The sequence below is a fragment of the Plectrocnemia conspersa genome, unplaced genomic scaffold, assembly GCF_051122295.1.
Source record: "Plectrocnemia conspersa isolate PC_06_02 unplaced genomic scaffold, ASM5112229v1 ptg000014l, whole genome shotgun sequence".
Classification (NCBI taxonomy): domain Eukaryota; kingdom Metazoa; phylum Arthropoda; class Insecta; order Trichoptera; family Polycentropodidae; genus Plectrocnemia; species Plectrocnemia conspersa.
In genome coordinates this window covers 15,994,385-16,017,707 of record NW_028277178.1, presented here as the reverse complement: position 1 = coordinate 16,017,707, position 23,323 = coordinate 15,994,385, and the positions used below count along the sequence as shown (strand labels likewise).

Genomic DNA, 23,323 nt, shown 5'->3' with positions numbered 1-23,323 from the left:
TGATTACGCTGAATACAAAATAAAATAACAATTACAAGCCTCTATGAATAATTGGTTTTGTTATGAGTTATTTTGGCGGACAGATGATGACCGGGGGCAGATAATCAATAAATAAATAAATATCCCCCCCCCCTATAGTCCCTTTCAGCGAATCATATCATCTATAAAGCAATAAAATTATATTTACGATTTTAATACCTATTATATTGAATAGACAAAAATAAAATATGCGACTATTTATTTCAAAAAGAATTTCGTATATTTTACGCCCTAGCAATTTTCTTGTATCATCCTTAACTGCAGCTTCTCATACCTATATAATCAAAAAATATTCAAGTTTATGAATTATCAAAATAACTATACAGGTAACCCCCCCCCCCTTGTTCATCCCGACCCCGGCTAGTGCGGATTCGTTATATCGCGACCGACAATTTAAAAAAAAATATTTAATATTTTGAATGAATGAATAAATCACTTGGTCTTAGGGATCATTTAAAATCTCAACATGGAAGAGAAGAAGTATTTAAAGCAAGCAAAGGTTGGTTTCATCAGCATATATAAAATATATGCATGAAAGCCTCAAAGATGTTAGAATTTGTCTTGCGATAACGGCATCGATTGAGGAGCTCGTGTACCTTATTTAAATTCTATCGAGCATGCTCTTCTGATCTGATTGCTAAATAATGACACACTTTTAATATAAAATGTCTTAATGGGAGAGTTCTATTTGGAAGACCCGTTTCGTTTATACTTGGTTAGGATCTGGTTTATACTAGGTTTCAATATAAATATTGTTAACGCTTCATTTTTCATCTGCTATTATTATTTACTTTATTTTTTTACTTATAAACCAGGCTTGAACTGAGAAATGGGAGTAAATAAAATGTATACACTTCTACTATTTACATATGCATTCATACGTACTATGTATTGCATTTTTTTATTAGATAGTGATTTTAATTATTTATCAAGTAATTTCAATTAATCAGCTGAATGGAGTTAAATATGGTTAAGAGGGAAATGTGAAATATTCATCAAAAACGGCCAATCGGGATAATATTTGTGACCGGACCATAATACTTAGACGATAAATCCGAGAATGACTAATGTGGGATTATTTAACACGTAAAAGTATCACGTGTAAGAACAGGAGTATTGGACAACTCCTGAATAAGTCCATCTTCTATCCATTTCGATATTTTGCTTTGATTATCATAACAACGTATTTGCGTATAAATTCATTAAACGTATTCACGTAGTTAATGTAGCAAAATCCCGACTTTTATTTAAGTTAAATTATTTATTATTTAAAGTGACCGTTTATAAAAGTTTATTTAGTGTTGTGAAATTATTGGAAAGTCCCTCCGCTAACGCCAGTCGGTCGGTAATCGTTAGTGTGGCAACACTGCGCGCGCAGTGAGGCACCCGGCCCCGCCTACCGCTGTGTTGACTCGGGGCGGCGTCCCGCTCCCCCGCCGCCCTGCCGCTTCGTCGTCCGGCATCAGACGGCTCTAAGCCTGCGACGGTCAGTGTTTTTGATTAAATCCCAAGGGTCGAGCCCGGAGCTTTCGCGCTTCTGTTCGGATATCGATCGACCGGCGGGGCGCAGAGAGGCAAGGGGTCGGTCGCTCGTTGTAAAACGCTGCGCTGCGCTCCTTCCGCTCCCTTCTCTGTCCTCGCTCCGGCTGCTCGAGCTCATTCTTCGCCTCGACTGCGGCGGTGCATGACGTCAGCGCACTGAGTAAGCGGCCGACGCCCACCGCCCGTAGTACGCCACCGACCGATTTAACTTGAGCTTTTTTCATTTATCGTTCATTAGCGGTTCTTCGACAACTTCGACAATGACGTCATCCGATCGAATTTAGTTCTGAGTTAAAATTACAAATATTTATTTATTAAGTAGTCAATGTCATCTTTATCTGTGGGAACATGAAAAAGTCGCAGTTATCTAAGTGCATAATCCAAGAGTTGTAGAACTTGTGAATCGTGGACTGAAACATCCCAGCCGAGTAACACTTTTTATCAAGTTTCCATTAAAACTTTGCACTTTTCCATCTCCTGTTGAATAAGTAGAGCACATTTCCTCTATTGTATCTTTATTATTTGTGATTCAGCACGTTCACTGCCATGGTGGCCATATACAGCTGGCAAAAACATCTCGCACGAAAAGTTACCAGGAGGCCTTCGGCCACTTCGACGCTTAGATTTAATGCATAACAAAAACAATACTACAATATTTTAATTATTCTGATTTATATATAGCAAAGAGTACTCTATAATATTTTGAAGTGTAGTTTGTGTAGTAAAAATACATAATTTATTTAAAAAAATTGGTATACGTATAAGGCGCGCACGGTGAGATACATTCCCTTTAGGTGACGAGAATAAGTTAGAGATAAGGGTGTGTTCCGAACGCCGTTATCTCACTCACTCTCGTCACTTAACACGCAAGCGAGCGAAATGGAATGTATCTCATCGTACGGGCCTGATACATATAAAATAAAAATCGAAACATAAGATGCAGAAAATACGTATAATCTCAATAAAGATTGAATTCGTTACATTTTACAAACCAGAATTGTCGATTTTCTACATTTTTTGGTCAACCTTAAAGCAAGGTAAGCAGTAATGTAGGTTGCCTTTACATCTCCCGCAATACGTAGTTTTGTCTGATTTTCCGTCACTAATCCTAACATTAATTTTATAACATCTAGTACACAACCAACGACCAACTTTTATTGCTGGGTCTTCTTTTTGTACAATTTCATGTCTTTAAATTTTGGTCAAACTAATAATACATTTTTCGTAAAGGGGTGCAATATTCAGCCATTTGATGCGATAAATCTACAGATGCTTTCTTTTTAATGTATTCTACCGTTTTTTGCTTTTTTCATTAATCCTTTCCTAGTTTTCACATCATAGTATTCATGCAAGCACTTGATGGAATATTTCCATTTTAGTATGGTGATTCCTCATCACTTTTGATCATCGGCAATTTCTCATTTTTTTAGTTTAGCGTTCACACCATCTTCTAATCCATCAAATCTTTTGGGATACCTTTGCGAATGATTTGTAACGTTCCTACCAAACATAAGTCTTCTGAATTAAATTTATTTTCCAAATTTATACTCGTGTAATAGTTGTCTGTACACACTAGATCAGGCTTTCGCAACCTTTTTTGGCTGCTGGTCAAAATAATTAAAATGTGACTATTAATAATATTATTCGGGTCAGTGAATATTTTTGGTTCTAACAACCATATATGTGGTCTGGTTGTAACATCGTAACACGTAATCCGGCACATGTACATATATTCAAAAATGAACAAAAAGCTATTCGCAGAACTCCAATGGGTCGATTGGTGACCCCGCGGGTCATAAGTTGCCGAGCCCTGCACTAGATGATTTTTTTTTAGAATTGGTTGACAAAGTCCCATGATTACGTTTGTAGGTACGGGATCCAATAATATTAAATTGTTTTTCGGTGTATATTTTAGGGTTGTATCCAACTAATCCAGTCTGAATTTTTCAATTAATCTCTTCGCAGTTGACGAACTTAAAACACTATTCCAACCATATTTTGTATTAAATTTTCGAATTGCGGCCGCCAAACTTTCATTATTTTTCAGATGTTCAATAATGAAACCCCAAACAAGAGTTTAGGTTAGTAAAAATGTTAATAAAAGGTTTAGCTGTCAAATTTTCTTTTCAGGGCTGCCAACATTTACTGCACAAATGACGGCAAATTCAAATCTTGCGTTAATTTCAAAACACTGCAATTTTCAACCAAAATTCGTTATTGGCCCAGCCCAATAATTTAAAAAAAAATTAGCCATGTAACGTGTTAATGGTGGTAGCTTTAATATCCTATGTGGTCTACAGTTTTGATCTTTTCAAATATCAAATCAAAGTTTTGTTCTAAGAATGGAATTGAGTTACAGCTCAGCATGTATTCTCAGAAAATTGTATTATTTCAATGATTTAATTTGTCATAAAATTTACAACAGCACAACCACTCAAAGGTTAAAGGGTCAAAAATGATAAACCTGTTTATATTCCAACAAGATTTCCATGAGGTTATACTAAATAAAATTCTAAATTTTATATAGTATAAATTCAAAAAGTATATTATAGATAAGTATTACAAAATTGTTTTTAAAGATAGAAGTTTTCGTTTGTCATATATGTATATACACTATCGATGTTGTCATGGCGTTAGAGTACTAAGAGTTAAAACTACAACATTGGTTTTAAGTTTATTGTTATACTGTACGATTAATTTTAGATAATTTGAATAAACACATGGTAACCATATTTGAATTATGCTCATATCTAGTTTGTCTTGAATATTATCAATGTCGTATTTAAGATTTGTATCGATTCAGTTTGATGGATGAGTAACTGCACTTTATTGCATTTCTTCTGGTTCTTATCAGCTAATATTGTTTGCTGTTGATCGTACTTTTCGCGTACCTATTTACACGGTTAACGTCCATATAGTAATTGCGTCAAAATGTCATTCCACTATTAATGAATGAGCTAAAAATTATGCTAACAATAGCCTAAATAACAATCATTGGTTATTCAGGCGTATATTTTTTTTTTATAAAAAGTATTCTTGAATAATCACTAACTACTTTTTTTTACAAACAATATTTAATATCCATAATTGACTCAATTAAATTATTCAAACATAATGTCAAGGGTCAATAATTAGGTTAATACTATCCTCTATGACTAATATTCGTAAGTCGTGAGCGAGTGAGTTTATTGGTTTAGTCTTAAGTCTCATAAAATATCATATGATATTTTATCGTGAATATTGCATGAAAAACCATGATCAAGTGTCAGTGTCATCTGATATTTTATTGTAAATTGCACTTTCATCATGCATCTTAAAGCGTGGATACTCGCATCATGATGATATCATGTATGTTGCACATACATGAGTCATTCTTAGAAAGACTGAAATTTCGTTCAATATTTATCATAATAATGTACAACAACTTTACACTCCAAAAGAAATCTCGAAAGACGTCAGGTTGTTGTACGATAAAAAATCATGTAATGTGCTAGCCTGCATTGGATTATATACAGCACTGTATTCACGACAGTTGTCTGTCGTAGTGTAATATCCGACATCATTGTCGATATTGTGTCGTGTGTACGCTCCCATGCTCTTTTATGTTCCACTAAAAGAATTTGACTTTACGATATTTTATCAGACGACCAAAATCGGAGGGTATGCGCTTAGCCTTAAACTAAATGATACACAATGTCATTTTTATTAATAGTAGAAAAATTACATGTTCTAAAATTGTATTTTTTTAATCATATTTATGAAAAAAGTAAATTTTTTTTTTTTTTTTTATAATTACAGACGTCAAGATGGCAGCAAATATGTTGAGTTTCTTTGTTATATTAATATGTGCTGATGTGATATTTACCCTGCGTAAGTTTGTAAATGTTGAATTTTTAATAATTTTATATATGTTTAACTTGAATGTAAAACATGATATTGCAGCACAATCACCGCCATTGATGGTTAAACAACCCCCGCCGGATGAGATGCTTTTTAAGGTAGCTCAACTCGCATCCGAAAACGAAAATCCTTTCATCGTAGAATGCGAAGCTGAGGGAGAACCGGCGCCAAAGTATGTTAATTTATTCTTTCTTATTACATAATGAGCCATTGTCTTCACTGATCTGTGTCTATTCAATTATTAGATACCGGTGGATAAAGAACGGCAAGAACTTTGACTGGCAAACATATGATGATCGAATACTGCAACAGCCGGGTAGAGGAACCCTGGTGATATCTTCGCCTAGAGACGAAGACATCGGGCAATATCAATGTTTCGCAGAGAACGAATGGGGCATAGCCACCTCTAATTCTGTGTTCGTCCGAAAGGCAGAATTGAACGCGTTCAAAGAATCTCCCCGTGAAGCCGTTGAGGTTCGCGAAGGCGATCCGTTCAAACTTACCTGCAAACCTCCGGACGGTTGGCCCAAACCTTCTGTGTTTTGGATCATACAACCCACGTCTGGTGGCGTTCAGGCGATCAACAACTCCAGAATGACTTTAGATCCTGAAGGAAATCTATGGTTTTCGAACGTAACTCGCGACGACGCCAGTAAAGATTTCACTTATACTTGTGCAGCCACATCTCCCATTCGTAACGAATTCAAATTGGGAAACAATGTGTTGTTGAATGTTATCCCTTCGGGTGTGTCTGGATCTCAAAATAAGCACGAACCTGAACAACAATACGTAACGAGGAAAAATGAGGTAGCTTACCGTGGAGGAGAGGCAAACTTGTATTGCATATTTGGCGGAACGTTAGTATTATAATTATTGAGCTTGGATTGATATAAATAGAAACTAAAAATCATTTGTGCTTATATATTGTATATATTTTTAGCCCATTACCACAAGTGATTTGGCAAAAAGGTGGAGAAATGCTATCAGGATCTGACAGAATAACGCAACAAAATTACGGTCGCAGTATTAAAATAAAACACGTATCTTATGATGATAAAGGTGTATATACTTGTGATGTATCAAATGGCGTTGGTAATGCAAAGTCATATTCCATCCACCTTGACATTTTGGGTAAGATATTTATGATTACTAAGTCTGAGCATATTTGTAATTTAGATATATTATTAATTTTTATAAAAGATAAACAGTGCTTCTCTTTAAAAATATATGACGGTTTTATATAAAACAACACTGCTAGATTATTGCTAAAAACATAAGAAAACTAGATTTATATGCATTTCTGCGTGGTTAGGGTTTAATTACACACTGACTTTGAATCTGTTAACCCTCTAACCGGGGTTGGTAATTTTGGATTTTGCTAATATTGGATAACGCCTATTTATGCCATAAGTTACTTAATATTATATTTCAATAAATGATTTTCAGTTTTAAATTATATAAAATAACTATATTACGAGATTCAAAGGTATACTGGTGATTTTCTCATCCGTGGTCCAAAATTGTTATACTGTAATTAATTATGTGTATATTCTTTTTTATAGCTATACCTTACTTCACTGTTGAGCCTGAAATTAAAAATGCAGCAGAAGACGAAGATGTAGAAATTAGATGCGAAGCTTCAGGTGTACCAAAACCTGAAATTAAATGGATTTACAATGGAAAACCTATAGCCGAAGCGCCTGTGAATAATCGTAGAACTGTGACTTCGAACAGCATAATGATTAGTAAATTGAACAAAAAAGATACTGGAAATTACGGTTGCAACGCCACCAACGCTTTGGGCTACGTATACAAAGATGTTTACATTAACGTTTTAGGTGAGTTACCATTCATACTTTATAGTATAAAAATTAATATATTATAATTTATTATTATCAATTTTAGCCCTCGCCCCTGAAATCATTGAATATCCCCAACAAGAGCTTGTAACTGTAAACGGACACAAAGAAACATTCAATTGCAAAGTTTTCGGAGCCCCCAAGCCCCAAATTAAATGGCTTCGTAACAATGTAGAACTCACCGGTGGAAGATTTTTGATTGACGAACAAGGATCCCTCATTATTGACAATGTTAGTTTTCAAGATGCAGAAACTTACACGTGTTTGGCTGAAAATAAATTTGGAAAAGTTTCTGCGAGTGGAGTATTGCGAGTTAAAGGTAATGTTTAATAGATTTATATTAAATCTCAAGTCAACGTAAAATAAGATTATGATTTATAAACAAATATTTCAGAGCGCACACGTATCACCGACAAGCCTGAGGATTATTACGTAGCAGAAGACAGGCCTGTGACGTTTAGATGTAACGCTGTAGCCGATGCAGATTTAAATCTAGTAATGGAGTGGTTAAAAGAAGGACAATTAATTGATTTTGACGAAAATCCCAGATTCTTCCAAACGAACGATTATTCACTAACAATAACGAAAACTAAAGAATTAGATTCGGGAACGTATACTTGCGTAGCTAGGACTGAACTGGATCGTGACACTGCACAAGCTTCGCTTATAGTACAAGGTTTGTAATATTTTGAACGTTAAATGATTTTATCCATTTTGACTTACCTAACGTATGTGCTCAATTTTAGCCGTACCGAATGCTCCAGTTATAGAAAATATTAAATGCAATAACAGAGATGCCGATGTTGAATGGAAATCCATGGGTGACAATCGTGCTCCTATTACCCATTTCACGATAGAATATAATACAAGTTTTACTCCAGACACGTGGGACGTTGCATTCAGCAATGTTCCAGCGAATGACTTAAAGTATAGCGTATTTTTGAGTCCGTGGGCCAATTATACTTTTAGAGTTATAGCCTGGAATCATATTGGACCTTCATTGCCATCGGGACATTCTCGTTCTTGCACAACACAGTCTGATGTGCCATTTAAGAATCCTGATAAAGTAGAAGGCATCGGAACTGAGTCGACTAATCTGAGAGTTTCTTGGACTGTTAGTATAATTCTTATACTATTAAAATTTTTTGCTCTTATATAATGTTTAATTGTGAAATTATATTTTTAGCCAATGCCTGAAATCGAACACAATGCTCCAGGATTCCATTATCGAGTTTATTGGAAACGTGATTTGCCATTAGGAGAGTGGAACATTGAGGATATATTTGATTGGCAACAGTCAGAATTGCTAGTTCGTGATCAGCCAACATTCCAACCGTACAAAATTAAAGTTGTAGCTATGAATGAAAAGGGTGAATCTAACGTTACCCCAGTTGAAGTGATTGGTTATTCGGGTGAAGATAGTCCATTAGAAGCGCCTAGTAATTTTACTTTGATTCAAGTATCTTCCAGTACGGCAGCTTTTGTAAGCTGGCATCCGGTAACCCCCGAATCTGTAAGAGGACATTTCAAGGGTTATAAGATTCAAACCTGGACCGACAAGGGCGGCGAAGCCAGTATGAGAGAAATTCAAATCAAGTCTGATGCAAATCAATCTTTAGTTGCAAATATAGTGCCATTCTCGAAAAACTATGCTAGAATATTAGTTTATAACGGCCGATACAACGGACCACCCAGTAACACGTTGAGTTTTGACACTCCGGAGGGTGTTCCCGGAACCGTGCAAGCGTTCGATGCCCATCAAATGGGATCTTCTGCTTTATATCTCACATGGAAAAAACCCGAACAGCCAAACGGTATTTTGACTGGATACAAGATAAACTATCAAGAGGTGGAAGGAACGTTGGCGAAACCAATAATCGGAACGGGACTGGTTATAAACGATCCGAGACAGACTCGCACGAAACTTGCAGGTTTGCAGCCCGATGCCAAATATAGGTTGACTATTCGAGCTATGACCCGAGCAGGAGACGGCGAAGATTACTACATTGAACAAAAAACGAGATCGGGGCCTGCAGTAATACCCGACGTGCCCAACTTCAGAGCTACCCCTGTGACTTCGCCCCCACCATCTAACGGCTTAACAAACATTCGCGTGACTTGGTTGCCTTCTTTGGATGGAAATGCGGGTTCTCACTTCTTTGTCAAATATAAAAACAAGGGCGAAGCAGCGTATCAATCGTCTGATCCAGAACTTAAAGACGATACAATTATTGTTAGAGGACTACCGGCCAACACTTACGAGGTTGTAGTAGTTGCTGTTGATGGCGACTATTCAACTGATAGCAAACCACTCGATGTGGATACGTCTGTAATAGGTATGTTCAATTTGAATATATCTATTAAAACTGCTACTTTTAATGTATTGTTATTAACGTGTATTTTTTTTTTCTTTATAGAGGGTCCTATTATTCAGCCCAAAGAAAACGTCGCTACTGCCGGTTGGTTCATTGGCATGATGTTGGCTATTGCTTTCTTACTTCTCATTCTTATCTTGGTGTGTGTAATAAAACGCAATAGAGGTGGTAAGTATGACGTTCACGACAGAGAACTTGCTAATGGAAGACGCGATTATCCGGATGAAAGTGGTTTCCATGAATACCAACAACCGTGAGTGCCTTTTATAATATATAATGTTTAAAAATTGACAATATCACAAATATCGATATTTCAGTTTGGATAACAAATCAAGACATTCTATGAGCAGTGGTTTAAAGGGTCATGAGAGCGATACTGACTCCATGGCAGAGTATGGTGAAGGCGAGACAGGTAATTTACCTTTATTTATTTTCATATTTTTTTTGTTTATTATGGTTTTTTTATTATTATTTTATTTGCACAATTCATATCAATAATCAAACAGCCGGTATGAATGAAGATGGTTCGTTCATCGGACAATACGGAAGAAAACGAAGGGTCCCTCCGGGATCGCAACAGCCCGATTCCGCTTCTGGAGCTTTTGCAACTCTTGTTTAATTATGCTTGTTAAACACCGTCCAATATTTTTGATATTATTTAAGGTATTTTTTTTATGTTTTGTATTTTTTAATTTATTTAAATTATATGTAATTGATCGGTAATATAAGATAGTTGTTAAAAATCTAGACCTACGTTACATCACTTTTATATTTTTAGGCCGCTTTACAGAGGATGGGTCATTTATTGGCCAATATGTGCCTGGTGCCATGAAGCCTCTTTCTGGAGGTTTAGGACAGGTTTCCAGTGCTCCTTTATCGCCGAACGCTTCACACACTTCTGCCCATTCTCCCATAAACAATCAACATCCAACATATGTTTAATTTTATTTTGAATAATTAGATGCTAGAACTCACCAGTATCGCCTTTCAACCGAATCTATTTTGACTGCATATTCTTGATTTAACAAAATTCGTGACATGCAATATTTTTAAGTGTTGAAAATGTTTTAGTCATTAGTAACACTACTTGTTTATATATACCTGTATATTCATATGTAGTAACATACATGCATATATTTTATTATAATATTTATATGCCGGAAATGTACGATGATAATATTAAACGTAAAGTTTTTGCATATTTAATTATATAAATATCGTCGTCAAATATTTCCAAAGTTGTTTGTAACAGATTGTATGCGTGTATGTTTATATATATATTTGTTTTTAATTTATTTTGTTAAAATATCAACCAAGTATCAGCTGTTGCAGTAAATTATATTTTATATATTATTTAATAATTCATATATTTTAATTATTGTGAATCTAGTGTTAATAATGTGACTCATAGCGCAGAGAGAGCGTTAGAAAAATAATATTTTTGACATGACAAGGACTAGACTAGGGTGTCAATTGTATTTTTGCAAATCGGCTTAGGTATTTTTTATATCCAGAAATGATACCTAAATTCATTGTGTATAATCAAGTGGATGTGTATACAGAACGGTGTGAAAATTAATATTTTTGCTGTCAAAATTGATATTTTTGCAACAAAGTTGGTGCTCGTAGAAGATATGAATCGTTAATCGGGAACGAAATCGGTCATGCTTTGTATATGTGTGTTTAATTGACATCTGAACTGCCATTTCGAAATTTGCGGCGGTTCCCTTCGTTATAGATAGTCAATTATATAAAACGAAAATTTGGCTTATACATAATATATATTTATATATAACTGAAACATATTGCTTTTGTACGGTCCTTCTAAGTGTGCGGCTTGACACTTTATCGTAAGAAACGTACGCAGAAACAAAATCAAATGATCGCTTATCATGTTAGGTGTTAGGCTTATAGATGTTTAGACGATGACATATATATATATAATAAATATACTTGTTTAAGTACAATTTCATTGTAATAATTTTATCGCTGTCAATGTTTTAAATGTCGGTAAAATTTATTGTTTGTTTTATCGGAAGAAAGAAAAGTATAGATAAGAATCTCTTTTAATATTATATAATGGACGTTTGCATTTTATTATTGCATACAAATGCAGTTTGTTGTTTAACTGACAGGGTTATATAAGAAACATTTTTGGAAGCCACTTCAAACAATTCGTGTTCCTTCTTCGCGTAGTTCTTCTTTGTCAAGAATGTATTCGAGTGTATATTATATATATATATATAATATATATTGTCTTTTTGGGTGACTGTTTAAAGTATATTTGCGTTTCGGGGATGAAATTTTCGCAAACCTTTTTCTCTTGTTATTGTACAGCTATTTTTAATATATCTATATAAAACTAGGCTAAGGCTTACCTTCGTATATTCTGAGATGGCGCGTGTGTATCCACACATCTGTATCACAATGGGTCCAATAAGTTGTCTAAAGTGACTCTACACTGCCATTGTTTCTAATTCATTTGCCATCAAATGTTCTACGATGTTCATGTGTGGTCAGTTTTTTTCATATACATTTTATATTTTAAAACGGTTTTTATATTTCTTTAAAGTATATTTTTTTATTTATTTATATTTTTTTATGTGTATAACAATATTGTCCATACTTTTAAGATAATTTTTAAATTGCTTTAAGGCTTTCGCTTGCTTTTAACCAGTTAACTGCGGAAAATAGTTTTAAAAATCCCCTACTTTTTTATATATAATACATAGCACTTTTATCGGTAATATAAAGGGATCATGTCTCTAAATAACATTTTTATTACTTCTCACTGAAATTTTGAGTTTTTGTAGTAAATGGTAATTTTTTATTTTACACGAGTATACCCGCCTACCAAACCAAAATAAAGTTTTGAATTGACGTGTATACACGTCTAACGCAGTTAATAGGTTAAAAGAGGGGTGTCCATTTATGCTCTTATCTTTCACAAGGTTTTATGTTTTGATTTACAGGGTATTTTTCAATAGGAGTTTTATTTTCATTTCATTCTTGAAGAAAGTATATTCTTAGTTATTGTAAACTGTACGAATCTCCCATAATCTATATTATTTTTTATTAAATTGGACACTCCTTCACGTCTCAATGTGCAAATAAAAAATATATAGTGAATATCAAGAAACCAGTCTCTAAATTATGTTAGATTTCAACATGTTTTATTCAACGTAAATTTTATTTAGATAATATTTGTAAGTTGATCATTTTTCATATATATTATATTTACATAAAGCTTGGATATTTTAAAATGTGTGACAAATTCGATATTAATTTAATTTTAAGATTGTTTTAAAATCTTGCACCGAATCATAATTAAAAAGCACAAAGTGCCTTAAACAAGGCATTCGCTTAAAAATATATCGAATATCAAAATCAAAACTATTGCACTTGTGTAACTCAAAATAATTATTTCATCTTGAATCTCATTTTATGCATAAATATATGTACGTGTTTTTTATTATTATTATTATTGATTAAATGTTAACGCTGAGCACAACATTGCATTTACTCGTCATCTTTACATTATTAACTTTTCCTATCGGACAATGTTATATCATTTGAAAAGAATTATGAGTGGATCTTTGGCTGAACCTATTTAATTATAAAAACAATGTTAAATCAAATGCTACTTAAAAATTTGAACATAATTAATAACTTTGATGTTGAATTTAAATAAACAGCTTGAAATTGTTGTTACTATGAAATACGTTCTACATGTTATGAATAGGTGACCAGTCAAAGTTCTGTCATAAATTTTAATATTATGTGTATACAATATAATTATACATATTGGTTCAATTTAAAAAAATGACTTGTCGCTTATTGAAAAGTATTTTTTTGTAATATTGTTACGGATTGGAAAGGAATAGTTTTTATACATGATATTAATAAATTAGCTATGTCTGTGAAAACTTTTGAATCCTGTTATTTTCTTCGATCTTTGTTAAATATGATAATTAATGGTGGATTCCGCCACACACAATTCTATTTTGACTGATTTGACTTTAATATTACGATATATACAAAAAAAAATTGTAATAATTTTTTTAAATATTATAATGTATACAGAAGGTGGGCAAATAAACTATACTTATTTTAAATTAGTCGTATCTCCTAATGTATTTTTAGTAAAAATTATATTCAATTGTAATAAGTAATAACAATTATTGAATAAAAATTATTTTGCTATTATCAATGTAATGTTAGGTAATGCGACTTGTTTTGAATCACAAGTATTGGTTCTCCCCCACCTGTATATTTGTAAAGTATTTTTATGTTGCCTAGGAATGAATAAAAAGACAAATTGAAATTTATAGTAGTTTCTCTTTAATTCTCCTTAGTGTACCGAACTTTTATATGGAATACCAAAAAGGATTTTATAGATTGTAAGTACAAATATTATTTTCACCGAATCAAAATCAAAAGACATTGAGAACTCAAAACAAGCTATATAAAACAAAATAATACCTTCTTATACTTTGTAGCTATGAATAAAATTTAACAGCATAACTTGTATTTATTAGAAATAGTTTAAAAAATAAACGTACAACGAATAAACAACTTGTATGTGTTTTCAATTTATTGCAGTGTTGTGTTTTCTCATTCTGTCACGTGCATGCATTAACATGGTGTTTTTGCAATTGTGCGACTTACGATGATTACCTGGTCGACACTGATTTTGCTTATTTTAATATTGTAATAGTTTTTTTTAATCTGGTTGTTACTGATTGTTTTGTAGCTGATTAGTGTCTGCAAAAATACGTCTTATTCTACCAGACATTGATGTTTTATTATGAAGAAAGGTTTTAATTTTTTTTTAAATATATGGTTTTAAATAAAATTATGTTTTAGTTAAGCTTGCATCGCTACGGTTGAAAAGTCGATGAAGAGTAGTTTTAACATAAAGTTTTTTATATAACAGCTGAGTAAAATGTAAATTTTCTGTAAAAATACAGAATATTTCAGAACATAATGGATCTATTGATATGTAGTATTGTTAAATAGTAGCCATCAATAGATATTCCTAGAAGTGATGCTCAACAAGAGATGTGATCGAAGAAGCTCTTGGAACATAATGAAGTCGAGTGTGTGGTCCGATTTTGATACCGCCTTAAATATTCCAATAGGCCCGCCACGCCATGCATCTTGACGACCATGCGCACGTCTCGGCGGCTCTGGTGGGAGCTATGGTTTGAGTCGTGTCACAAGACGCTCACCAACACAATATCCACGACAGAAAGTTCACTCAAAACGTTCACACGTGCAAAAATGATGAATAAATTTTGATTTGACTGATTTATCTAATATATATTTATTAATCAGTAAAAGAATCAATGAGAAAATCCTCGTTACCAGACGTTTCATCGAATTCTTGAATGTTATTTTCGTAAAAAACAGCGTTTTTGAATGTGTGAACGTTTTGTAAGTGAAAATGTTGTCTGTAAACATTCTGTCGCGTGAACGTTCTGTCGTTTACATTTGTCGGTGAGTATTTTGTCCGTGAACGATTTGTCATTTAACCTGTTTAAGTCATGTGTTTCTTGACGTATAAATTACTACAAACATAATAATTTATTGGTCAAACATTATAATTTTACGCGATATGCAGCTAATTAAGCATCGTATTTTTTATGGATAATGACAGTTTATTAAAAAAACATCCTAGTGATTATCATGACGGTATTCGATTTATTTTTAACAGAAGCAAGACTTTTTTCATAAATTATTGTTCACTCTATTTTAAATAAAAAAAAAAGGAATAATTGCATATTAGTGAAAACAACGACGGCAACGAAAAATGACGAGACATTAGCAAGTTCATAAATACACAATCACCAAAAAGAGTATCGTATCAAATATAATATTAGTTTACTTTAATTTGAATTATATTTTTAAGTTAATGTAATGAGTTATTAAAGTGTTAATAAGGGCAGGTGGGGTGGGGCGCAAATTTAAATTTTGGCTGGGGTGCCAAATAACCTATTGCTACTTTTAAAATTATAGTTTTTTATGTTATTACTACTTTTGGATCAATTTAATTTAATATGCTTGAATACCTCTGCTTCGTTTTGTGTTAGTGAGTTTGCCAACATTACTCGCTCGCGCCACATGGATCTGTATATATGTTATTATAATATTATTCATTTAATTTTTGACATATCGAATATTTTTTATTTTAATTATAACAGAACTTTGTTTCGTACTGGCAACATTTTTTCAGAAAGTATCTCTCAAGTTGTTGTCATTGCTCTCCACAGTTTAGAACTGCCGTTCGGCAGTTGTCGACGTTTGTTCTCGCCCACAAATGGACTACTGACGCTTCAGCACTAAACCTCGAATTATTAATATATTTTAATGACAATGATTCACTATAAATTGAACACAAATTTTATCATAATAAGTGAAACATTCGTATGGATATTGTTTTCACTATGCTTTTTGAACGCAATAGCAAAAAGTGACATGAAGCACAGTCAAAAAGGCGAAAAGACCATCGAGAACCACGGGGAGGGACTCTCTTTGTGGATTGACGAGCGTCAAGTTAAAATGTTCAGTGGTAAATGTTTCTTTGTTAAACTTTTATTAATATAAAATATTAATAAAAATTTCGTTTACTTCATCTTAAATTTTTAAGTAACTTTTGGAAGAAATATTGAAAAATATATATTTAAACATATTAATCTTTCAGGGCTATCGATGGAAATTTACATAATAGTGAACGGAAACGTCCTTCCGTACATATCCGACCCGAGACTCTCTCAGCTGCTTCCGGTCATTCCTTCCGAAGTCGGCAATGTAAATTTCACTTGGAAGGCCGGAAAGAAAACTTACTTTTACCACTTTGACATTCTTAATTCGTCCGATCCCAACATTCTTCAACCGCCTTCGTTATCTATCGAAAGGCAAGGCAGAATCAAACGAAAACCGAGAGGTTAAAACATATAATAACATCCAATCGACGCCGATAAGTTTCGATATTAACAATGTTTGAATGACTTTTTAGAATTTAGTATTTCGCTGCCGTGTTCAGGGAACCGCAGCGGTATTGCCACGTTTGAAATAGGTCTGGTCATAAAGACCGGAAAGGGTTTGTTACTTGAAGGTACTCCCCTACGACTTAGTTTAAAAAAGGAATGTACCCACAGAGGTGTGTATTTAACAAAACCAGGTATCGTATCGCCAACGCATTTTAACACTTTAGAACGTATGCATTGAAAATTTTAACTGACCATTGTCTTAAAATCAAATATAACATAAAATATCTGCCATTGATATTTATAATATTAATTTCTACGTAATATATTGTTTTAAACTTATGATTGTTCATTTGTTATTCTGGAATTAACATGAAAACAATATTTTTTGCATTAGTTATTTTTAATTATATTCTTAATTTACAACAAACGTGAACTATTAGTCATTTTGTGTAAACCACACCCAAAGTTCTTATCTATTACTCCGTAATAAACATGAATTTGTCATGTTTTTATTGTTAATGCGAAGCGAATTTTCTATGCAAATATTCTAAATTATTGCTGCATGCTTTTTATTATTATACAGTTGCTTTATGCATAGATTTTTATACTTTATTATTTTACATATCTTTTGTGTCATAAATTAAATAATTTATAAGCTAAAATACATATATAGTGGTGGAACACTAAATAGTTTTCAACTTTAAATATTAATTTTCAACTTCAAATAGCCGTTAAAATATACTTTTTTGTATAATATACATATTATTGAATAAAACTATATAATTTTATTCAAATAAAATAAATATTTTCAATATAATAGATACAGTTAAAGAAAAATATGAATAAATAAAAGTTGCTTCAACGTGAAAAGATACAAATTATATATATTATAAATCATTTTCACTCTATTTTTTCTATAGGAACAAAAAATTTTCAAAATAGATTGAAACTACAGTGGTATATCCCATTTATATAGATAAAAATTCTAACTGAGATTAATTTTGAGGTCTTCTAGTGATAGTCTTAGAAACTGCATTGAAACTTCTTGTAACTTGCGTCATGAGATTTTTTTTATTGAAGTCTATTAGTACTCCCACTAAAAATATCCTTTAGATTCGATGCTATTTATTGTTTTCATAAATGTTTAATCTTATTAGAGTTCATCTCAGCTTGTTGATTCTAATAATTTATTGCTAAATAATACATGTCTTCCTGTCAGATATTGTCAAATTTTCATGCTTCTTAGCAAAGTTTATTCGTTTTAAGTGATTAGTTTTGTTAACAAATGGTGTAATACCTCCCACAAATTGTACTAATATTAACACTTCAATTCACTGAGCTATACATAAATTATAGATCAATAAAATTATCTGGTTCTATTCTATAATATATGTACATATGTAAAAATAAGAATTTTTAAATTGTATGGGCCAAAAAGTAATAAATCCTAGAATTTTAAAAATATGCTAATTAGTTGGCTACCATTAATATGTATTACCTTTTATACTATATTCCTCATCATTATTCTTAGAAAAACGTTTTACTGTAATTTTCGAGTGCCATAAAACTATTTCCGTTACATTTCTTATCTATAAACTTATCTACCTTTCATCGATGTTTGCGAAAATTTATTCACCGACTTCTAAGAATAATCTTATTTATTTTATGACACATTTCAATTTATATTTAAAAATGCACATTAAATTATATTTTTTTTCATTTACAAGCTTAACAAAGTATTAATATGCTTTTACTAACTGTAAAGGCTCAACACTGGAAAGAAATATTCGTTCAAGGTGCCTCTCCTGTCGAACCGGATCAACGAAACGTCGCAACAATTTGCAGTAATGCCATACCCGTATTACGCCGATAAAAGGAATGTTCTGACTAACAAAACGCTTCCGTAACGATCACGTCCACTTCGGATAAAACAAATATTTTAACCCCGCATTTAAAACGAGGATGTTAACAGACTGCGTCCCGCTTTTATTATTATTATCTACATTAAAATCATCTAACATTGACTAAAATTGATTGTTCTTAAAAAAACGTGGTTGATTTGATTGATGATTTTTTAATGGCTAGTCAAATATGATATAATTTCCGATTAATTAAAATTTATATGAAACACGATTAGATTTTACAATGTTTATGTTCTCATTTAAGGTCCTGATCCTGAATGTGATAAAAAATGCGCCAACGAAGGATGGTGCAATCATGAAAAAATATGTCAATGTCCCGAAGGCTACATGGGGCAATATTGTAAAACTGCACTGTGTTATCCGCAATGTATGAACGGTGGAAATTGTTCCGCGCCAGGGATATGCAGTTGCCCGCCAGGATATCAAGGAAGGCATTGCGAAGGAGGTATTACTGATCAATTAAAAAAAATACATATTTTTTAAGTTTTATAAAAAAAAATTAGCACCAAAGTTCTATATAACCACTAATTAAAAAAATATAACAACCATCTTTAATACTATTACATTCGACAAAACGATAATCTCAAATTACTCTTGAAATACTGATTGCTACCTTACATCCGACTTTAACAAATTCCGTAAACGCTTTATAAAACGGAGCTTGTTCGGCACCTTGGTCTATTCCAGTATCATGGTGCTCTTGTTCTTCGTCTCTGAATTTTGTTATCGTTTTCAATATTTCCTCGTCGACGTCAGGATCGTTCATAATGTTTCTCAATTGATCATTATAATGCTCTACTATAACGGTTTCGACGGCGACTGTACATGCCATTGCAGCTTTAGGTCCAATCAAGGCCGCTCCTGAAACATATTAAACATTATCAAGAACTTCTTTCTATTCATATGTATTAATTACAACATATCAACCATTTATTAATTCACTCGTTTTGAATAATCAACACCACAAATAATTTTAAGATTTTAGATTACAACGTCGATATGAAAGAAGACCGTCACAACTCAAAAATAGTATTTTTTAATTAATAGTATTCATATGAAACGTATGGGAATTATTATTGCTAGCTATTTTATATCACTTGAATAAAAGCACCTTGACTGTCACCCAATATTGCATTTTTTAGCCAGAAAAAGAATATCAATGCAATTTTTCTCTTGGATGAAAAGATTCAAATGCAGATAAATGTTATCAATTTGACTATATACCAGCTGAAAAGTAACAAAGTTAATTGATATGTTTATCACGAAGAAATAAAATTGATTCTTGAGTGTAGTATTATCTGACAAATTTAAACGTTAATGCTCTAAACGAGAAAACAGTGATAGATGTCATCTTTTAGTGTCAAAACATACAAACAATAATTCATAAATATCTCATCGCAGAGTGAGGACTACAATAACCATTCAGTAATTAAATGGCGTGTCAACAATTTCAAAAAGATATGTGCTACGAAGATGTCTATGATTTAAAGAATAATGTCATCGAGATGAGCAGCAATAACGTATTCAAAAGCCGAGAGAAATATTTTTTATAAAAACTATTACAAGCAAAAGCATTGTTTTACTGCTAATATTGTACATCCTCACAGAGCATATTATAATTTATCATTAAAAAGGCCAACAAGAAAGGGATATTTCTTATTCAACAATTTTTTTTTAGTAATTAATTGATAGTATTTCCTTTGTCAAAAATATTTTTTTTATAAAAACAAAAAAAAACAGTTTCTCCCATATAATTTAAAAAAAACGGTGCGTCTTTAAGAGGTGAAAATAAGGGTTACATTCAGCTTGTTCCTATTATTTATTTTGGTCAAGATATATATATATGTTTTATTATGCAATTTTTTAAATGCTTCTGAAAATCCATCGTTTTTTTGTTGGAATAATTTTCTTTTAAGTCAACAATAGTATATGATTACTCTATCCATTTATGTAATACGATTAATTATTCGCTAATACATTAAGTAGCCATCTTAAAAACAATTTTTTACCTGCTCCTAAAGCGAACCCGGCTACGTGCCAAACCGGAGTCATTATTGTCGGACGGACCCTATATTCTCTTATTAAGTCTTCGAATTTAGCTCTGTGTGCCTTCTCCTGATCCCACATGTGTTGAATGAGAGGACCGCTGGAAGTGTTGCCTAGAACTGCCATTTGACCCGCATAAATACGATCGGCTCCAAGTTCGCCCGCATGATCCACCCTTATAATCTTATCCAACTAAAATTGAGAATAATATTATAAATAAAAATGTTAAAAACGATTTAAAACCGTAAAAAACAAATCACCTTTTCCTTAGTTACATTACTAATCGTTTTACTTTGAAAAATATTAGGTGATCTGCGACACAGTAGATTGTTGGTCACACGTAACATTTTGTTAAATCTGAAAATTAAAGAAAATTCGAATTTTAGGAATCTGCGCAGAGAAGTGTCTAAATGGCGGTAAATGCATACAAAAAGATACGTGCGAATGTTCTAAAGGATATTTCGGAGTACATTGTGAACATTGTTAGTCGTGAACACCTTATGATGCATTTCTGTTGAAGTTTTCTATTAACGACGTATGTATTAACTTTAGCCAAATGTCTGATTCCTTGCTTGAACGGCGGAAAGTGCAAAGGCGTGAACAAATGCAAGTGCCCCCCGGGTCTGAGGGGCAACCATTGCGAAATAGGCAGACGAGTGCTGCAAAGATCGACGTGCAATAAAACGTGCAAACACGGAAAATGCGAACCGAGCAATGCGTGTAAATGTTTTTCCGGATGGCATGGGAGACTGTGCAATAGAAGTGAGTCTTAATTTTATAGAAAATAATTTATAAAATAAAAAATAAATAAAGACGAACACAAATTACTTTCAGGCGATCGGCACGGCGCGGATAGGAGACACAAAAGAGTCAGAAAACCACATCTGCTCGACTAAACCAAAGAATTGTTTTAAAAATGATTACGCATCGAACAAGTCCGTTTTCATGTATTTAAAAAATAATGAAACAATCTTAACTCATAATAATCATAACTCATATTTTTTTAAACAATTCAATTGGGGAAAAATGAAGCCGCACGCAAAGTACTTAAATAAATTTATCAAATCGTTATTATTAGCGAAAAATGGTGCATCGCTTACACGAAAGCGTATCTAGAACTTTTAGAATTTAAAGCGGAACAAAAGTCGATATATTGTATTATATTATTAATTAATTATTATCGAATTATACTTTTTTTATTACAATTTGCGCCGATCTCAATTAGCGAATAAATTTTTAAGCAATTCATTATAGTCATGCTTGCATTTATGTAATATGTATTCGTCTAATGCTGATTTGTGATTTAAAAATTAAATACTAACAAACGACACTGTGATCAGAATTTTATGTATACAATTTTAAATTTTGTGTATATATGTGTATTTGAAATGTATCTAAATTTGTATGATTAAATATTTTTTTATATTCTTAAAGAGTATTACTAATCTCGCAATATTAACCCTTTGCCCTTGAAACTTTTTCAAAATATATTTAGCAACTCCAAGCCATTTTCAGTGACTTTGTCAATAATTATATTTGAAGTAAATTCCGTTGTATTTCAGTCTCAATAGTGTTCGATCATTCTTCGGTCGAGTCGGTGATTAATAAGCGAATGACAGTTTTATTGACAATATTGTATTTTTGAGATAATCTGTGCTAATAATTTGTGTACAAATAGGTGAAGCTATTTCGTGATGTTTACTTTAGTTTTAATTTGTACGGATATAACAATAAATATTTTTATAGTATTATTGTAAAAATAACTTGTTTTATAACTCAATCTAATTAATTTAGATGATAATATATTATATTTTGTGTTGATGGTGAAGGGGAGGATTTTGTGTTAGATTATGCTTATTCTAGTGATGATGGTGGGGAAAGTGACGTCGAAATTAGACCTGTTGGTCTAAATCGAAAATGAAAAGCAGACAGTTTCAATAGTAGTGACTAGGAAATAATGCCTCAAACAGGTGGCAACCAGGCGCGTGCGATGAGATACTTTTCCTTTCGCTCGCTTGCGTGTCAAGTGATGAGAGTGAGTGAGAGATAATGGCGTGCGTTCCGCACACCCTCATCTCTCACTTACTCTCGTCACTTAACATGTGAGCGAGCATAAGGGAAAGTATCTCACCATACACATAAGACACTAGTAAAAATATATGTTGCTCTAAAATGTCAATGAAACTCAATTTGAAAAACGTTCAATTTGATATAAGGAAGGAATTCACTATTAACTTTTTTAAATCAATATGAAATATATTTAATCTTAAATAGCGGAAAAAACAAGTACATTTTTCCTTGCACAACCTCATATATGAGGTTCAGTTATACAATAGAATAGTTATTCCGTTCTTAAAAATGAAACGGTGTTAACTCATGACACTAAATGTTGAAAAAAAAAGATATGGTTTTTAAGTAGTGATTTTGTGTCGCAAACATGAATAAGTTAATTAATAAAAATATATAGGTTCCGATAGTTTACAATTATGAATAAAAGTTAATGTTGGTTTAAATCACACGTCAATCCGTACTTTGTTCGCAGCCGATCTCGTACGAAGCGCCGTTCCACCTGACGTATGCGGTCCTAGAACGTTCGATTTTCGGCCATGAGTCGATCCGCAGTAACGAATAACGAGCCGTTCAGAATA

General features: G+C 32.6%; 3 protein-coding genes across 9 annotated transcripts; 2 read left to right on the top strand and 1 right to left on the bottom strand.

Annotated features, from left to right (window-relative positions):
• Positions 1-1,375: 1,375 nt before the first annotated feature.
• Positions 1,376-10,745, top strand: Nrg (Neuroglian). 2 transcript variants are annotated; one of them, XM_088204822.1, is made up of 14 exons: positions 1,376-1,525; positions 5,380-5,451; positions 5,524-5,653; positions 5,727-6,338; positions 6,422-6,612; positions 7,044-7,319; positions 7,387-7,659; positions 7,735-8,016; positions 8,087-8,454; positions 8,527-9,676; positions 9,758-9,968; positions 10,033-10,127; positions 10,222-10,378; positions 10,494-10,745. In XM_088204822.1, the coding sequence occupies exons 2-13, from the start codon at positions 5,388-5,390 to the stop codon at positions 10,332-10,334; spliced, it is 3,765 nt and encodes a 1,254-aa protein (XP_088060948.1). In that variant the 5' UTR covers positions 1,376-1,525; positions 5,380-5,387; the 3' UTR covers positions 10,335-10,378; positions 10,494-10,745. The 2 variants fall into 2 exon arrangements, with proteins under 2 accessions (XP_088060948.1, XP_088060947.1); XM_088204821.1 differs by having other exon boundaries at positions 8,527-9,968; positions 10,494-10,633.
• A 4,269-nt stretch (positions 10,746-15,014) lies between these two features.
• On the top strand, positions 15,015-22,102 carry shf (WNT inhibitory factor 1). Of its 5 annotated transcripts, none has more exons than XM_088204834.1 (7): positions 15,015-16,286; positions 16,419-16,661; positions 16,734-16,877; positions 18,874-19,074; positions 21,062-21,157; positions 21,228-21,437; positions 21,510-22,102. In XM_088204834.1, exons 1-7 carry the CDS (start codon positions 16,085-16,087, stop codon positions 21,569-21,571), a joined length of 1,158 nt encoding a protein of 385 aa, XP_088060960.1. In that variant the 5' UTR covers positions 15,015-16,084; the 3' UTR covers positions 21,572-22,102. The 5 variants fall into 5 exon arrangements, with proteins under 5 accessions (XP_088060960.1, XP_088060959.1, XP_088060961.1 ...); XM_088204833.1 differs by having other exon boundaries at positions 15,954-16,286; positions 16,734-16,898; XM_088204835.1 differs by lacking the exons at positions 21,062-21,157; positions 21,228-21,437; positions 21,510-22,102 and adding an exon at positions 18,473-18,551 and having other exon boundaries at positions 15,954-16,286; positions 16,734-16,898; positions 18,874-18,999.
• On the bottom strand, positions 18,766-23,261 carry Coq7 (ubiquinone biosynthesis protein COQ7, mitochondrial). Of its 2 annotated transcripts, none has more exons than XM_088204838.1 (4): positions 23,207-23,261; positions 20,936-21,032; positions 20,639-20,867; positions 18,766-19,490 (listed from the first exon to the last, which is right to left on the bottom strand). In XM_088204838.1, exons 2-4 carry the CDS (start codon positions 21,020-21,022, stop codon positions 19,213-19,215), a joined length of 594 nt encoding a protein of 197 aa, XP_088060964.1. In that variant the 5' UTR covers positions 21,023-21,032; positions 23,207-23,261; the 3' UTR covers positions 18,766-19,212. The 2 variants fall into 2 exon arrangements, with proteins under 2 accessions (XP_088060964.1, XP_088060965.1); XM_088204839.1 differs by having other exon boundaries at positions 19,160-19,490; positions 23,158-23,261.
• Between the last annotated feature and the right edge of the window lie 62 nt (positions 23,262-23,323).

What these genes read in the sequence shown, in the direction of transcription:
- shf (XM_088204833.1), top strand. Translation starts at nt 16,085, where the DNA reads ATGACAATGATTCACTATAAATTGAACACAAATTTTATCATAATAAGT. An exon ending in AATCAAACGAAAACCGAGAG is followed by an intron (nt 16,662 to 16,733) that starts GTTAAAACATAT and finishes ATGACTTTTTAG; the next exon opens with AATTTAGTATTTCGCTGCCG. An exon ending in AGGAAGGCATTGCGAAGGAG is followed by an intron (nt 19,075 to 21,061) that starts GTATTACTGATC and finishes TTCGAATTTTAG; the next exon opens with GAATCTGCGCAGAGAAGTGT.
- Coq7 (XM_088204838.1), bottom strand. Translation starts at nt 21,022, where the DNA reads ATGTTACGTGTGACCAACAATCTACTGTGTCGCAGATCACCTAATATT. An exon ending in GTAATGTAACTAAGGAAAAG is followed by an intron (nt 20,868 to 20,935) that starts GTGATTTGTTTT and finishes TCTCAATTTTAG; the next exon opens with TTGGATAAGATTATAAGGGT. An exon ending in CGGGTTCGCTTTAGGAGCAG is followed by an intron (nt 19,491 to 20,638) that starts GTAAAAAATTGT and finishes AATATGTTTCAG; the next exon opens with GAGCGGCCTTGATTGGACCT.
- Nrg (XM_088204821.1), top strand. Translation starts at nt 5,388, where the DNA reads ATGGCAGCAAATATGTTGAGTTTCTTTGTTATATTAATATGTGCTGAT. An exon ending in CATCCACCTTGACATTTTGG is followed by an intron (nt 6,613 to 7,043) that starts GTAAGATATTTA and finishes TCTTTTTTATAG; the next exon opens with CTATACCTTACTTCACTGTT. An exon ending in TGGAGTATTGCGAGTTAAAG is followed by an intron (nt 7,660 to 7,734) that starts GTAATGTTTAAT and finishes CAAATATTTCAG; the next exon opens with AGCGCACACGTATCACCGAC.